The sequence below is a fragment of the Melopsittacus undulatus genome, chromosome 11, assembly GCF_012275295.1.
Source record: "Melopsittacus undulatus isolate bMelUnd1 chromosome 11, bMelUnd1.mat.Z, whole genome shotgun sequence".
Classification (NCBI taxonomy): Eukaryota; Metazoa; Chordata; class Aves; order Psittaciformes; family Psittaculidae; genus Melopsittacus; species Melopsittacus undulatus.
In genome coordinates, this window is record NC_047537.1 from 5,412,372 (window position 1) to 5,427,932 (window position 15,561).

Sequence of the window (15,561 nt, forward strand, 5' to 3'; positions counted from 1 at the left end):
AGGTACAGACCCTTCCCAGGATGGAGATGGTGCCATTTCCAGGAACACCTTCTCGTGGACCAACCTGGGGCACGGAGACATCCCCTTGGAGGACAGTGACCCATTGGTGATGCACACTTGCCACTCAGCATTAACAGGGGCCTGAAACAGTGAGAAGCCCCCATTCCTTCCCCAGCATTTCCCCTTCACCCCAAGGCTGGGAACATCTTGCTGTGATTATTTTGGGGGGGGGGGAATGGGTGGCTGGTCTTGGCCTATGAAGGAGCGAGGGCAGGAGGGTGGATGGAGCAGCCCCAGCCCCATTTATAACCCTCTTCCTCCTCCTTGTTCAGGGCCAGACCTTATTCTTGAACTGTCTGGCTTTTCCAGGGGAGACAGCTTTCCCTCGGTTCATGGCATTAAATAATTAAATGGAGGGAATAATCGTCGGTGAAACCCCCTTGGGTTCGCACTTCCTCGGGCCCTGTGATTGCTGATATTTTTTTGGGTGAAATATGACCTTTTTTATGATCAAAGGGGATCCGAGTTCCAAAGGAAAGTTTAAAAGAAAAAAAAGAGGGGCAAGCATTTTCTTTTCTTCCCAATCCTAGCGGTCTGGTAAAGTTTCTTTAGACATGCAAAGATTTACACACCTTTCTGCAGGGTGCCTTAAATTACCCTCCGACTCTTTACACATTTCCATGAGCAGAGCAAGAACAGTAAGTCATTGAGAAATTAACTGGCCTTTCAGTAATATCCCCTGTCGGCCTTTCAGAAGGGGAATGTCTAATGACTTTTTTGAAGTAGAGGTCAGGCTTTGCTTTTTTTAAATAAAACAATCTGTATTAATGCAATTTCCTTTTTAGCTGCAGGATTTGCCCTTTCCCCCCCCCCCCCCCCCCCCCCCCCTTCTTCTTCTTTCAGCATCATTCCTTTTTAACTCCCCCAGCCACACAAGGCATCCAAAGCAAGACCTGGTTGTTTGAAACCCTCCCCTCCTGGTGTTTCCTCACCCTCTTGTCCAAGCTCTCCTTGGGGTGTTTTTGGGGGTAAAAACCATATCTTTAAGGTTGTTAAAACTGGATCCTGGAGGTGGGAAGGGCAAAGCAGGGGTGGTTTGGAGGTGAAGTCAAACGGGGATGCTTTGCCTGGTGCCATGTGCCTGGGTTTTGCTGAGTCTGGCCTTGGAGCTGCTGGGCTGATGGACCAGAGTTGCCAAGGCCGTGCCAGGCTCCTCGGGGATTCATCTGGCCGGAGCCTTCCAGGTTTGCAGCCCTTGGGATGAATGTGTTTCTGTTTGCCAGGCCTTCATCTTCCTCTCTTTTAAGGAAGAAAAGGGATATATTTTGGGAATGTCACTCTGTGCCCCCCTAAGGGTTTCCTGACATTTCTCTCAGGCTGTGATAACATCTCAAGCTTCCACAGCGCTCACCATAGATCCAGATGTGCTCTGCCAGCCCCAGACCTTCACCCCCAAAATGCGGCCATAGTTGGAGTGTGATGGGGCAGCATCCTTGGAGCACTGCTTGGGCTGGTGCTGCTCCCTTCAGTACCCGTGTGCTCGTTCTTCATATTCCCAAAATGCTGCCCTTTGGTTATTATATTGTGGAGAAACCGGGCTGTCTGACTCATATCCCCCATGGGTGGAAGGGGGTTTCTTACTCTGGTGATGCTCCTTTGATCCACCATAATGATGTCTGGAGTAAGGAAATAGTATGGAGTATGGGAGATAGTGGGGCTTGGTGGTACCAGGCCAGGACCCAGTGACTGGCTCTTGGAGCGAATGGCTTGGGATCAGTCCCTACCTGGCTCTGGGAAGCAGGGCTGCCTGCCCATCTGTTCCAATGGGAGCTGTGCCCAGTGCCATGCCCTGGCAGGGTTGGGGACCAGAGATCCCCATCAGCCCCATCCCCAAGGGCACTGGACCCTGAGCTGGGCCTGCGGTTCCCAGCAGGAATGGTATTTCCCTATCTGCTGAGCAATTCCTCTCTCTCGCTCCATTGCTGCCAGACCCCAAAGGCGCAGCATGCCCTGGGCTAGCTCCTCTCCTCTGCTCCCCTCCAGCTCTCACAGCTCCCCCCATTCCCTCCTAGCTCCTTGTCTCTGCGGTCGGTGGCATTATAAAACACACAGCCAGGCCCTTGGTGAAGGGTTTTTCTCCCAGCTTTCTTATTCCCTTTGCTTCTGCCTCTTTCTTTTGCTCTTTCTTTCTCTCCCTCTTTCTTTCCCTGCCAGGAATCCCAGTCCCAGATGAACCAATGCTCCGTGGCTCTGCTATTTCCCTTTTATTCCCCCCCTCCCTCCTTCAACAGCGAGATGGGAAAAGAGTGAACCAAGAAAAAAAAAGAAAGAAAGAAAGAAAGAAAAAAATCAAAGCTGCACATATTGGATCCAGATGTGCGCTCAGCCCTTTCCAGCAATTTAATTAAATTCCCCCAGACAGCCAGGAGGATTTCTTAATGATCAAATTTCCCTGGCTTTCCTCCTAAAATGCCCCTCTTTCTTCGGCTGGCTCTTGCTCTGTCTCCCTGATGGATAGCCAACTCGCATTCTTCCTAGTCCGCCCCGCCAAGGCGATGGGGAGGAAGAGGGCAGATCCTGACGCTCTTGTAGCTGGGTACTCAAACGCCCCAAACAACCACACCAGTGACATCCCTATTTGCAAAATGGGTTTGTTTCACCCAAGAAACGTGGGGATGGGGAAGGCACCTCCCTGGAGGCTGTGGTTCATGGCATGGGCATGGCAGGACCACGGCAGGGATGCTCCAGGGATGGGCTCTGGTGTGCTGATGGCCAGGGAAAGGTGTCAGCGCTTGGGTCCCTGGGCTTGGCACCTCCCCCAGCTGGTTTTGAGCAGGGTTTGGCCCCCACTGCAACCCTAAACCCTCCTTTCTAGGCAGGGGGGGTTATAGGGGTGGAAGTAAAGCCTCCATGTGGCTTAGGAGAAATGGGCTGGCAGGACCCTTTGGGGCAGGCTGGGGTCCAACACTGCGGGGGGCAGAGGTGGCAATGGGGTGACCCATGCTTACCAGCCCTCCTTTCCCATCTAATGGTGGGGAGTGCAGGGGGATTTACCCCCAGAGCAGGGTCTGGTGGAGGGCTTGGCTGTGGCATGGTCCCCATGGGTGCCATGCAGCCAGGGACAATGACAGCGCCTGGTGCTGCCCCCCTGACTGCAGAGGGTCTGGGGGTTTGCTGGAGTGTGGAGTGCTTGGGCTTTACTGGCACCATGGAGATTCCAGGTCTGGGTTTACCCATCCACCGGTGGCATTGAGCTGGCACTGGGACCGGATCCGAGAGTCTCAGCTGCAGCGGGGTTCCCCTTGCTGGGCTGGGCTGGTTTGAAGCCAGCTCATAGGGTATGAAGCATCCTCCGTGGGGAGGGAGAAACTCTCACTCCCCATTACTCTTCCTGCTGCTTTTCCCCTCCAAGCTCAGCCAGGGTGCTTGGATGCGGTCATTCCCACCCTCACTCAGGATGGCACGGGGATGATGCCCCCAAACCTTATCCACGGGCACTGTTGGGGGAACCCACACCGGCTGCTGGTGCCACAACACAGCACCAAGTCCCTGTGTCACCAGGAACCACCACCCACCCTGCAAAGGGGCTGGAGCCCCCAGGGGGCTGCAGACACGGGGGGTCCCCCGCTTTGTGTGGGGAAGGGAAGGGTGGGAAGCAGAGGGGGGAACGGTGACAGCATGTCAGAAGTATGCCCAACCGGGGCGGCCTCCTGGCCCCCTGTGCCCTCGGGCCACGGCTGCCTCCTGGAATCTGGAAGAGCTCCATCAGAATAACATAAATACGTAAATAGGAAACCCAAGGCAGCTTCAGTCAGCGCCGGCTCTGCCGAGCTCCCCGAGCGGCAGTTCCACCAGGGTAATACCACCAAACCGCGATGATAACGCTGATAAACCCGGGGTAACGCTTCCTGCAGGGCAGGGGCTCCCCAAGCCCCGGGGGGCACCACCCGTTCGGTGCCACCTCCCCAGACCCCCAGCCCGCCCCGGGTGGGTCTGAGTGGCCGCGGTGTGGGTGCTCCAGGGAGGGGGACTGGGCTGGTGCATGGGGCTGCACGACCACACCGTGCACCCCCCCATAGCCAGGGGTTACAAAGCTGGAGCGACCATAGGGGATGGAAAGGGGGATGCAGCAATGAGTGTGTGTGTGTGTGTGTGTGTGTGTGTGTATGTGTGTGTGTGCGCGCACACCTTGCCTGGGCACTCGTTCATGCCCTTGTGTGCGTGCTTCTGTGCTCGCAGGTGTGCGGCACAGCTGTGCACACCTGGGGTGTTCGGAGGGGCTGTGCCGGTGTATTCGGTGTGTCGGTGGGGTGTCTGTCCACGGAGGGGTGTTGTGCACTCGTGTGTACACGCGGGTGCGTGGGGTACACGTTGAGTGCGCAAACGGCCCCGTGCACACCCGAACCCAGCTGCGCGCGCACGGCAGGGCCGGGACGGTGCAGGGGGGGGGGTGATGGAGCGGGGGCGCGCACGGGGGCTGGGCCGGGGGCGCGCACGGGGCGGGGGTACCGGGTGCGCACGGAGGGTGCCCCGCTCGGCGCCGCTCCCGGCGCTGTGCTGCCCCCTGCCGGCCGCGCCGCAGCCCCGCCCCTCCCGGCACAACCGGCGGCTTCCGCTTCCGGCGGCGGCCCGGGGCAGGTGAGCGGCGGCGGGGAGGGAGCTCCGGGGGTGCTGGGAGGCTCCGGTCCCCTCTCGGGAGGCCCTGCGGGTACTGCCGGTGCTCGGTGCGGGTTAACGGCCCCTGGGGCCCCGGGGTGGGTGCTGGGGGGTTCCGGGCCTTCGCTCTCCGTCCCGCGGGTGCAGTGAGGGTTGGGGGCTCCTCGGGCCTCAGCCGGGTGTGTGTGGAGGGGCTCGGTGGGTCCCGGCCTCGGGCTGCTCCAGCTCTAACCCATCCCCAGGGGCAGGCGGGGGGTGCTGGCTGCAGCGCTCGGGGGCTCCTCGCTGCTCGGGTCACCCTCCCCTTGGCACCCCCGGCGCTTGGGGCAGGGCCGGTGTCTGCAGGCCTGGGCTGTGCCCGGTGCTGGGTGCTCTGCAGCCGGATAACTGCAGCTCTGTGTGCAGGAGATAATTTGGCTGTGTGGGAGGAGGTGCCTGTGCTGGTGTTTGCTGCTCGGTAAGGAATGAGGGAGGCTGAGCTGTCTTCTGAATGCAACACTGCTGGAAATGCTGGTTTGTTTTAAAGGGAAGGGACCTTTGGAAACCAGGCAGCAGTGCCGGGGACGTGTGTGAGGGGAGACACCACTGCCATGCTGGAGGCCCCTGCGTGGTCTGTGCGTGTACCGAAGGACGATGCCTTTCCTGCACGGCTTCCGCAGGATCATCTTCGAGTACCAGCCCCTGGTGGACGAGCTCTTGGGGCTGCTGGTGATACAGGATGCGGAAAGGCAGAGTGCGCTTGAGAGGTAACTGGATGGGGTCAAACACCCCCTTGGTGTTTTGGGGGGCGACAGCTGGAGCTCAGGGATGTGGCAGACATGGCTCTGGCTGGGAGCAAACCCCCATCCCATCGCACAGACCCTCCTTTTGCTGCTCTTGTTTGGAACAGGGGGGAGAGCAGAGCTAACCTGGGCAGTACATGTGCTGCCAAGTGCAGCCCTTTCTGCCTGACCCCTGGCAATAAAACCTAAACGGGTTTAGCTGTGACCCTGATGCTGTTGCACAATCCCACAGCCAACAGCTTGGAGGTGGTGGTTATGAGGTGAGAGAGGAACCCTCTCGGGGCCTCTTCTTCCCTGGTGCTACTTTGACCCCCACACCCCCATGAGATGTCCATGATTAAGTGGCTGTTTTTGTGTCTCAAGCCCTGCCTGCCTGGGCAGTGACCGGAGCCAGCTCTCAGCTGTGAGACAAGTCTTGGAGAGGGAGACACATTCCCCATTCTATCAGGAAGGTGTGAGCTATGCCCTGCTGAAGGTCACTGAGCTGGGGCTTGTTCCTGCTGCAGAAATCCTGCTGGAGTTCGGAGCAGACCTCAGCTTTGAAGGTGAGAGTGGTGGGAAGCGGCAGTGGTGATAGCTGGGGCTGAAGGAGAAGGTGCTGCCAGCCCAGACCCCCGCTCCTTGCTGGGATGCCATGGGTGGGCCTTGTGGCAGCCCTCGTGCAGACCCAGCCCCGGGGATGGACTGAGGCTTGGGGGCTTTGGCAGAGATGGAACCATTGCAAAGCAGGACCCAGGGTGCTGTGACAGCCCTGTCTTCATGGGCATCGCTGTGTCCTCAGGGCCCTCCCCAGTTGTACCCTTCACCTCTGGCTCATGTCTGGGCTGTTCTGGGAAGCCCTTTGTTTTCTCTGACCCTGTGTTTTGTCCTCAGATCCAGTCACCTACTACACCTCCCTGCACATCGCTGTGCTCCGCAACCAGCCCGATATGGTGGAGCTCTTGGTGCACCACGGGGCTGACATCAACCGGAGAGACCGGGTACGGGCATGGCCATGCTGAGTCCCCTTGAGACTTAGGTGCAAGGGGCTGGCGTGTGGGGACAGCCCTCCTTGCTCCCCACCTCCTGGGATTCACTGCATGCCCCTTCCCCTTGGCAACCTGTTGTGCCAATGGTCTTTAGCCCTCTGGTGCTGTGGCAGAAGCTCAAGTTGCCTTTGGCTGAGCAAACCTGCTTCTGCCATAGAGCAATGGGTGGGAAGAGACAAACCTGTGCCTATGGATACATCAGGGAAGGCTCCCTTTGGTTTTGGGGGTGGGTTCAGATATGCTTTTATGTTGGCCATGATGGAGCCCAGCAGGAGGCACTCACAAATGGTCTTTAATAGTTACTGGTGATTTGTTTTCCCTCTTGCTCTCTGCAGATCCATGAGAGCAGCCCCCTCGACCTGGCCAGTGAGGAGCCGGAGCGGTTGCCATGTCTGCAGCGGCTGCTTCAGCTGGGGGCTGATGTCAACACAGCTGACAAAAACGGTATGTGTGCCCCATGCAGCCTCCCCAGCCCCAGCAGGCAGCCCTCATGGGTGGGCTGGGGTGGGACATGGGGTCTGGGCCCTTCCATCTTTCTGCTGCCAGCGTGCTCTGTTTATAGACTGGTTTGGAAGTTGGGTGCAGGCTGCAGAACCTCCCTGGTGCTCTGTGTTTCCTCCTTGCTGCTGCCTGTGTCAGGTGCAGAAGGGGGCTGAGACCAGCTTCATGCAGGCCATGGGAGATGGGAAGGGTTTGTGCCTCTATAGCCCTGTGGAGCCCATGTGGCATATATGCCCTCTGGGGCCACTACCAGTCCTGCAAGTGTGGCCTGTCCCCACAGCTGTGCACCATCATGGGATCAGTGGAGCCCTGCCACAAGTGTTGTCTCTCCCATGTTCAGCTGTCAGGTTGGTGGGGTGGATTGTTTTCCTTCCTGCCTTTTTCATCTGACTGACTGCTCCATTGCAGGAAAGACAGCACTGTTGCATGCCCTGGCCAGCAGTGATGGTGTCCAGATCCACAACACCGAGAGCATCCGTCTCTTGCTGGAGGGAGGTGAGAGCAGCCTTTTCCCCTCTCCACCCACAACCTCTCCAGGGCTAGTTCTGGCTGATTCTTTGTCCTTTATGTTCCTGCTTGAACAAGAGCTAAGCCCAGCAGTGCCAGAGTTAGTGCTGTCCTTGCCTCATGGTCTGCAGCACCAGTTATATTCTGTGTTCCTTCCTCCAGGCGCGGATGTCAGGGCCACCACCAAAGACGGTGACACTGTCTTCACCTACGTTATCTACCTGCTGGGAGAGATGGTGTGCAGCAGCAGCGAGGAGGCACAGGTGATCAGCCGCTTCTGCTTCCGTGTCACACAGCTGCTGCTGGCCCACGGTGCCAACCCCAGTGAGTGCCCACCCCCAGAGTCCCTCACCCACCTCTGCTTCAAAAGCTTCAAGAGCCACTTCCCACTGCTGCGCTTCTTGCTGGAGTCGGGTGCTGCCTACAACTGCTCCCTCCATGGGCCCTCATGCTGGTCCGGCTTCCACATCATCTTCGAGTGCCTCTGCTCGCATCTCAGCGCCTCTGAAGATGACAGCTTCTTTACAGACCTCATCCAGAAGGGCCAGACTCTGCTGGAGCTCATGATGGCCAGTTCACAAGCCATCCAGCTGCCCAGCAACTTTGAGGTCAACACCAGCACCTGTAGGTACCATGGGGAGAAGATCCGGACTCTCTTCTGCTCTCTGAAGCAGCTGGAGCGCTCCCCGCAGGCACTGAAACATCTCTGCAGGGTGTTCATCCGGCAGCGCCTTAAACCGTGGCCAGTAGATGTTAAAATCAAGGCTCTACCTCTTCCAGACAGGCTGAAGTGGTACCTCCTCATTGACCACACTGCTGCCGGGCAGGAGGACCTCTGAGCCTGACTTGCACCTCTCTGTGTGCCACCAAATCCCTGCCCTGGGACAGTTTTCTCTGCAGCAGGAGGTGTTGCTGTCCATGTTCCGGGCATAATGCCACATGCACGTCTGTGGAGGCCCTGTTGCTCTGGAGCATGTCATGGGGAGGTGGGCAGAGCTCTGTGGCTCCCTGGGCATTGGGGAGCTGGACCCTGGGGCAGGGAGCTGGTTTGTGTGGGTTTTAAAGGAAGGGCTGGTGGGGAGGAGCAGTGGGGTGGCTGGGGCAGTGTGGCTGGGCAGAGACAGCCTGGCCCCCGGCCTTCCAGCCCTGCCAGGTCTGGGGTGGGTGAGACAGAGATGCTTTGGGGTGCTGGGGGAAGAGGTGCTCCTGGTCTCCCTCTGGTCATGGTGGTGGGAGCAGTCATGGTGCAGGCAAGTTTGGCATCTTGGTGTGGCTCCACACCCTCTTGAGTTTCTGCACCTCATCCTCCCAGCACAGAGGACCAAGGGCATCTTGGAGGTGCTGGGCTCCAAAACACACAAACTGGATGTTTCTCTGCTTTGTGGTGTGTCCCCTTGTGCAAGGATGAGGAATGGGTGGCTGATTGCTGAGTGCCTTGGCCTCTCTCCCTGATCCTCAGCTCTTTCCCTCACTGACTGCTCCCAGGACCTTGGTTTCCAGTGCCTCCTTCCTAGGAACAAGAACTTGCAGCAGGACTCGGGGTCTTCTTGCCAAGCTGCTGCTGAAGCCTGCACACTCTGGAGACCCCATGTCCCAGCCTTGCCACATTTGTCTGCCTTCCCCTTCCAAGCATCAGCTTCCTTGTGCCATGCCAAAGACTGGTTATGGAGCTGAGCCCCCCTGTTTGTTGATTTGGTTTTTGTCATGGAGGACAGATGAGATGCAGAAGGGGATGAAAAGAGGGAAAACCCTATCCTGAGCAGGTTCAGTTTGTAACAGGTGGATCTGGGATCCACCAGCAGTTTGGCTGTGGCAGGGCTGTCTCCTCCCATTGCTCTCCTGTGTTTTCCCTTCTCCCACCCCGTGGAACTGGAGCTCTGCATCTTGATGAATTGATGTTTAAAGAAAATAATAATGTCATCAAGTACTCCCCTGGTGTCTGGAATGGGAAATGAGCAATTAAGTGAAGCCTTCTGTAATAGCAACAAGGGGGTTGTTTCTCCTATGGGAGATGGGGTGGAAGAGGGGGATTGTGTGTGATGGACAGGTTGCAGCTGGGACCTCTGCTGGGATCACCCTCTTGTGCCAGTGTTGGCTGAGGTGTGCTGGGTTTGGTGGGCACAAGCTGATGGCCAGACTTGGGGAAATGATGGCCAAGGAGGAGATGGGTGACACTGGGAGGTGTTGGGGGAGCAGCTCCAGTGTCGCAGTGTTGGGGCTGGAAGTGCTGGGCATCACTGAGCCGCCGCAGCACAGAACAGAGTCCCTGTTCATGCCTGGAGCACACCAGTGCTCTCCCAGGGCTGCAGCTGGGTTACCCATTACTGGAGGACAATGGGAGGAGCCAGGATTCCCTCCACCTCCCGAGTTGGGGAAACCCTGAAGGAGAGGCCCTGGCCAAGCCCCAGAACCTGGTGTTGCCTCCCCAGCCCACTGCAGGGCAATGGCAGAGATTCCTCCCACTTGCCATTCCCAGCTTGTTGCTGTCAGTATCAGCAAGTTCAACAGCAGCAAACGGCCAAACACCCAGGCAAGGAACAGAGCCCAGAATGTCACAGGGTACTCTGTGCTCCTGCTCAGCAGGAGTCCTGTGCAGCTGCGGTGTCAGCAATGTGCTGGTGCCCAGGAGCACACCTCTTGGCAGGGGATACCCTCTTGCTCCAGAGCCCCTGAAGGTGGCATCAAGCCACGGAGCTGTCTCCCACCAAGCCCACGTGCAGGAGTGCAACAGCAGGGAAGTGTATTTGGCAAACACCTCTTCACAAACAGCAGCAACGTGGAAGACAAAGCCCCATCCTCACCACCAGCCCCAGAGAGAGGGAGTCACGGCACCCTCGCAGCCATTCGCCGCCCTGCGGTGAAGGCACAGTCCTCACCCCTCCTGGCCCCGGCAGGAACCGCACTGTGCTGGCCCATGCTCCGAGCTGGCCCTGGAGAGACCTCCTCCTGCTGCCCTCATCTCATGGCGAAGGTGTAGACGTGGTAGATCTCATCCGGGAAGTTCTCCTGGCGCTCCTCAGCCAGGAGGTGCAGCCCAGCTCGGCGGATGATCTTCCTGACCACATCCAGGTCCCGGCAGACGCTGCTGTCCACATCGTCCATGATGACTCCCTCCTGAGCCATGTTGTCCTTGATGACCACGATGCCGTTGGGACGCAGGCCGGCACGGCACCGCTTCAGGAAGTCAGAGAGGTGGTTGTCAGTGAGATGGCCTGGAGGGGCAGAGTAGTGGTTAGAGGGCACAGCGTGATGGGCAGGAGAAGGGAGGTTGTGGTTGGGATCCCTCCTTATCCAAGCAGCAAAATACGGAAGCCATCTGCAAGTGAAAGCTTTAGCTTGGGAGTGCCCAACTTTTGTCCCACTATCCAGCTCCATCCAACCCATACCTCTGCCCTCTGAGGGCTTGGAGGAAAAGACCCCTCAATATAGTGCCCTTGGAGTGCTCCTCCACAGGGTAAGGATGGAAGGGCAGGTCCCCAACCCAGCCTCCCCTACTTGTGATGCTCATCCTTCCTGCAGACCTTGAGCTGCTCTCCTCAGTGCATGGGGCACCCCGGGGGAAGCTGAAGAGGGGACAAGTTGTGAGGAGACCCTCACCAATGACCCACTGGATCCAGATGACATCGTAGGTGTTCGGCTCGGGGCTGAAGTCCTGGAGGCCGCAGCAGAAGTAGTTGCGCACCCGCCTGCCCTCCTCTCCCAGGTAGCTCTTGGCCTTGGTGAGGAAGTCCTCTGTCACATCCACCATGTCCACTGTCTTGAAGAGGGGCAGCAGCAACCGCTTGGTGATCCGGCCGATCCCTGCCCCGCAGTCCAGAGCACGCGTTGTCCCCGTCCGGTTGGGGCCATCCTGGAACAACCACCACGAGGGGCTGAATCCCACCACAAGGTACACACAGATACATGGGGCAACCATAAGGGATGGGGCTTAGGGGATAGGGACCCATTGCAAGCAAAGCTCCCCCAGCACACATGTAATGGAGGATCCCATGGAGCAATTGGGTGGGAGAGCCAAGCTCTGTGCTGGGAGAAGGATGGGGCATTGGGAACATGATGGTGCCACCTACCCGCAAAAACCGCTGCAGGAACTTCCTGGAGCTGTTGATGTCGATGCTGGAGATGTGGCCATAGCCCCCCAGCATGCCATCCACTGTGGCGGGCACGGCCTTCCAGTACTTCTTGGCCTTGGAGTAGAACTCCAGCTCATTCTCCACCACCTCACTCGTCATGGTGGCTGAGGGGCACGTGCCCACGTGGGACTCACTGCTCCTCCAAGACAGGGGAGAAACCACCAGTCAGGCCCAACAGATCCCCAGGCACAAGCAGGGATGCAGTTGTCAGCTCCGAGTACCCCAGTTTGTATTTACCACCCCTTCCCCAGGGCTCCTGTAACCCCCAAAACTTCCAGCTAGGACAAGAAGGAACAAAGATCTAAATCCCGATGTTTTCTGGAGGATCACCAAGCCCGAATCCCCTCCCTGGGCAGGGCTGCCTCAGCTGGACCAGGCATCCTGGAGCCTTGCTCAACAACACACACAATTACATCACTATTAAGCCTGACCCACGCTTTTCACCTCTTCTACCTCATTTCCCTCTATCTTAATGTTTAGAGATTAAAGCTTGCAGGTGCCCCATCAGTCACCTCCAATTACACCTGGAGTTGCTCAACTTGGGGATCAATGACCATAAGTTAGGTATTTGCCATAGAATAAAGACAAGGTATAATGAGCAATACAAGAGATAAATCTCACAACTCAAACCACTCTGGATTTGATAAACTGTGCTGGGGATTAGAAACTAGATTGAAGGTGGCCAAAGGGTAAATTCAAGGACTGGGAACACAGTTTCTAGTGTTCATGGCTTGAATTTGCTGGCAAATACCCCATCAGACACAAAACCTTTCCTATGCCAGCTGAAGCAGTTTTGGTGGCCCTGTGTGGTCTTCAACAGCCTGGGGACGGAGCAGGAGGACACAGCATCTCACCTGACAGATCACAGCTTGAAATCCAGTTTGGCTCAGTGGTGGCAGGAGCTGGCCTGTAGCGATCTGGGGGAAGAAATGACCCAAATCACCCCTTTAGTCCCGGTGCACATAAGCAAGGCTGACCACAGCACTAAGTTAAGCACTGCCCTGACCCCCCAGGCATCTTCGTGGGGCAGTTGTGGGGCAGGAGCTGCTGCTTCCCCATAGCTCAGAGGTGGCAGGAGGCCCAGCGGGAAGGTTCTGGCTTCGCTGCTGTCTGACCTGCATTCACCCCCCCCCCACACCCCACCGCCACCCCTTCCTTGGCTCTGGGTTTGACTCTGTCCCCAGCAGACGGCTCTGCCACCGGCACGGACCCGGAGCCGGCCCCCTCCTTCCCGTTGGGAGGGCCCGGACCGTGGCAGTGCCGTGGGGAGCGTGCAGGTACCCATAGAGACCACCTGGACCCCCCGCTTTGGGGCCATTTGCAGGCCGGGGCGATGTGGGGCCGGAAAGGGGGTGCCCATGTGGGGGGGGTCGGGTCCCACACCGGGGGCTGAGGGGGTTTCACGGCCCTGCCCCTGTGGTGCGCGGATCAAGGCCGTTTCCCCGGTACCCCCCATAGGGGCCGGGGCCCAGCCGTTGGGCTCCCCCGGCGAGCGCCGCCCCCTGCCCCGGCCCCCCCCCGGCCTCCCCCGTTGCTGCGGGCAGGGCCGGGGGGTCCCTCCCGCTCCCTCGGCCCGGGCGGCCGCGACCTCCGCCTCCCCCCGGTTACCTCAGGCGGCGGCCGTGCTGCTGCGTCCGGCCCCGCCTCCCGCCGTGAGGGGCAGCTACGGGAACCAATCAGATGGCGGCTCTCGCCGTGACGTCAGCATGAGGTCAGCGCGGGGGGCGGGCTTTCCTACCGGCTGCCCTCGTTGCGGGGGGGCCGCGGTGGGACGGGGCGGCCCCGGGGGAGCCGCGGGGCGGGCACGGGGGGGAACGGGCCCGGAGCTGCCCCACGGCGGCTTCGAGCTGCACCCCCGGCCCGGAGCCGCGGGGGTGGGAGCAGGGGACGCGGTGGCACCGGGGGTGTGCGCGGGGGGCTCGGGGTAACCGGGACACGGCAGCCCCGGGGGGGGGGGTCGGGCTGCCCGGTCCCGCTGCCCCCGGCCCTGTCCCGTCCCGCTCGCACCCGCCGCGGCCACGCGGGGCCGCTGTTGTCCCGTCGTTGGGCTGCTGCTGTCGAGGGAGTTCCGCTGCGGCTTGAGGGCAGGGACGGACGGGACCGGCCCCGCGCGTACCGGGCACTGATGCCCCGCACCGGGCACCTGCCCCCCCCAGCCTACCCCGTACCCATCGGGGGCACCGGTCCCACCGCTCCCAGGCCATGTCCCCGATTGTCCCTGCCCCGTCCAGCCGGGCCAGCCCGGCAGGCTCTGGTCCTCCCTGTGCTGCACCCCCGCAGGCCGGGATGCAGCTGAGAGAGCATCTCCTCTGCGATCCCCCTCCCTGCAAGCACCGTCCCACCCCATCGCCTCCCTTCTGTACCCCAGAGGACACGGGTGACACCGCAACTCCCATGGACAGGGGTCCCCAAGGCCTTCAGAAGGGGATTGCTGTGGGGACAATGACAGTGACAGGACTGGGTTGGCTGTAGCTGTGTTGCTGGGGAAAGGAGGCCGGTGTGGATTCTCTTGTGTGTTAATACAGGGTGAGTCCTTCCCTTCCCCAGACCCCAACTTGCACAAAAGCTGTAGGCACAAAATCTACTTGAAATCACCCAAAGCAGTCAGAAGGCAGTGACAATGGGACAATGCTGCATCGACATGAGGGGAGTGGGACCTGTTCCCACCCAGCCAGCACCCACTTACACCCCAGAATGTCCTAATAGCCTCAGCAAGGACTTGCTGTCCCCAAACCAGAGCTGCTCACTCCAAAATCCACTGCACAACCAGGATGTAGCTGCTATGCCAGTGCTCCTTGCCATGCTTCTATGTTGCCTATGTGGAAAGCAAAGGGAGATCTCACCTTTGGGAAGCAGCTGTGACTCTGGGACAGCTTTTGATGCCTGTGAAAGGCCCTGAGCTTGCTTGGGGTGGCAGTGACTCCAGACAGGGGCTGATGGCAGGGGATGGGAGCATGCATTTATTTGGCTGCAGAGCTGGGAATGCTGCTCGCACCCAGTTTGCTTTCCAGATTTTAAAGCAATGAGGCTGTCACCAGGATAAGGACACTGGGGCTGATCCCAGGGTGGGCTGGTGTTGGGGAGGTGCATGGGGATGAGCATCCCACACACACAGGTACTTGGACCACCAAACCCCACCAGTTTTCCCATTCCTGAAGCCACCAGCAGCCATTGCATTGCACTGGTTGTCACCTGCATTTTCAAGCGGGCTGTGGGAGTCTACATCCCGTCCATGCCACCTATTTCCCATAGGAGCCTACTCTATTTATTCCCCTGCTTTCCCAAAAAAAGCCAGTTTTCTCCTTCTCCTTATCACACTGCACTGAGGCTCCTTAAGACCTTTTCCATCAAGCCCCAGCCACCACCTCCATCCTTCCCCACCACTGAAGCTCTTCATGGTGGCAGGGAGGGGACAGTGCTGAGGCTCTACTCCAGCCCCTCAGATTACAATAGTGCCACCAGCATTGCTCTTGGTCCTTGCTTTCCCACCTAAAACTCCATCTGCATCAGGCTCCTGCTCCCACAGCTGAAGAGCCAGGACAGAAACCTGGTGCTGGGCATCTTCTGCACACACAGAGCTCCTCAGTGACTGCCTTGAATGGGCCGATCAATGTTCCCTTTGATTTTATATTCTAAGTATTAAGGCAACAGAGGAAATTAAGAGAGGAAAAAGAACCTGGTTGAGCATCCCTCAGCTCCCCTGACCCCAGCAAAGCGCTGGGCTGGGACAAGGGTCCCCCCATTGAGGATGTGCTGCTGAGCCCCACTTTCTGCTCCAAGCTCGGGGCCAGTTCATGCTCAGCCAAGGCTGCACAACCGGTGTCAGGAGCCCCAGCTCCAGCAGCCGCCTGCTCCTCTCTGAGGCTCAGCTGCCTCCCTGTGGCCGCTGCTTTGCCTCTGACCGGTTTCAGTCTCCTCACGCAGTAACTCCTTGTGCTACGAGACACAAAACACCCC

The 15,561-nt window shown here is 58.8% G+C and overlaps 2 protein-coding genes across 5 annotated transcripts; one reads left to right on the forward strand and one right to left on the reverse strand.

Annotated features, from left to right (window-relative positions):
* The first annotated feature begins 4,618 nt into the window (after positions 1-4,618).
* ASB6 (ankyrin repeat and SOCS box containing 6) lies at positions 4,619-9,401 on the forward strand. Of its 3 annotated transcripts, none has more exons than XM_034067948.1 (7): positions 4,619-4,638; positions 5,183-5,402; positions 5,802-5,983; positions 6,312-6,418; positions 6,802-6,910; positions 7,376-7,462; positions 7,637-9,401. In XM_034067948.1, exons 2-7 carry the CDS (start codon positions 5,290-5,292, stop codon positions 8,311-8,313), a joined length of 1,275 nt encoding a protein of 424 aa, XP_033923839.1. In that variant the 5' UTR covers positions 4,619-4,638; positions 5,183-5,289; the 3' UTR covers positions 8,314-9,401. The 3 variants fall into 3 exon arrangements, with proteins under 3 accessions (XP_033923839.1, XP_033923840.1, XP_033923838.1); XM_034067949.1 differs by lacking the exon at positions 4,619-4,638 and adding an exon at positions 4,647-4,708; XM_034067947.1 differs by lacking the exon at positions 4,619-4,638 and adding an exon at positions 4,648-4,724.
* A 788-nt stretch (positions 9,402-10,189) lies between these two features.
* Positions 10,190-13,274, reverse strand: NTMT1 (N-terminal Xaa-Pro-Lys N-methyltransferase 1). 2 transcript variants are annotated; one of them, XM_034067932.1, is made up of 5 exons: positions 13,213-13,274; positions 12,459-12,521; positions 11,542-11,737; positions 11,072-11,324; positions 10,190-10,686 (listed from the first exon to the last, which is right to left on the reverse strand). In XM_034067932.1, exons 3-5 carry the CDS (start codon positions 11,701-11,703, stop codon positions 10,430-10,432), a joined length of 672 nt encoding a protein of 223 aa, XP_033923823.1. In that variant the 5' UTR covers positions 11,704-11,737; positions 12,459-12,521; positions 13,213-13,274; the 3' UTR covers positions 10,190-10,429. The 2 variants fall into 2 exon arrangements, with proteins under 2 accessions (XP_033923823.1, XP_033923824.1); XM_034067933.1 differs by having other exon boundaries at positions 11,542-11,743.
* Positions 13,275-15,561: the final 2,287 nt, after the last annotated feature.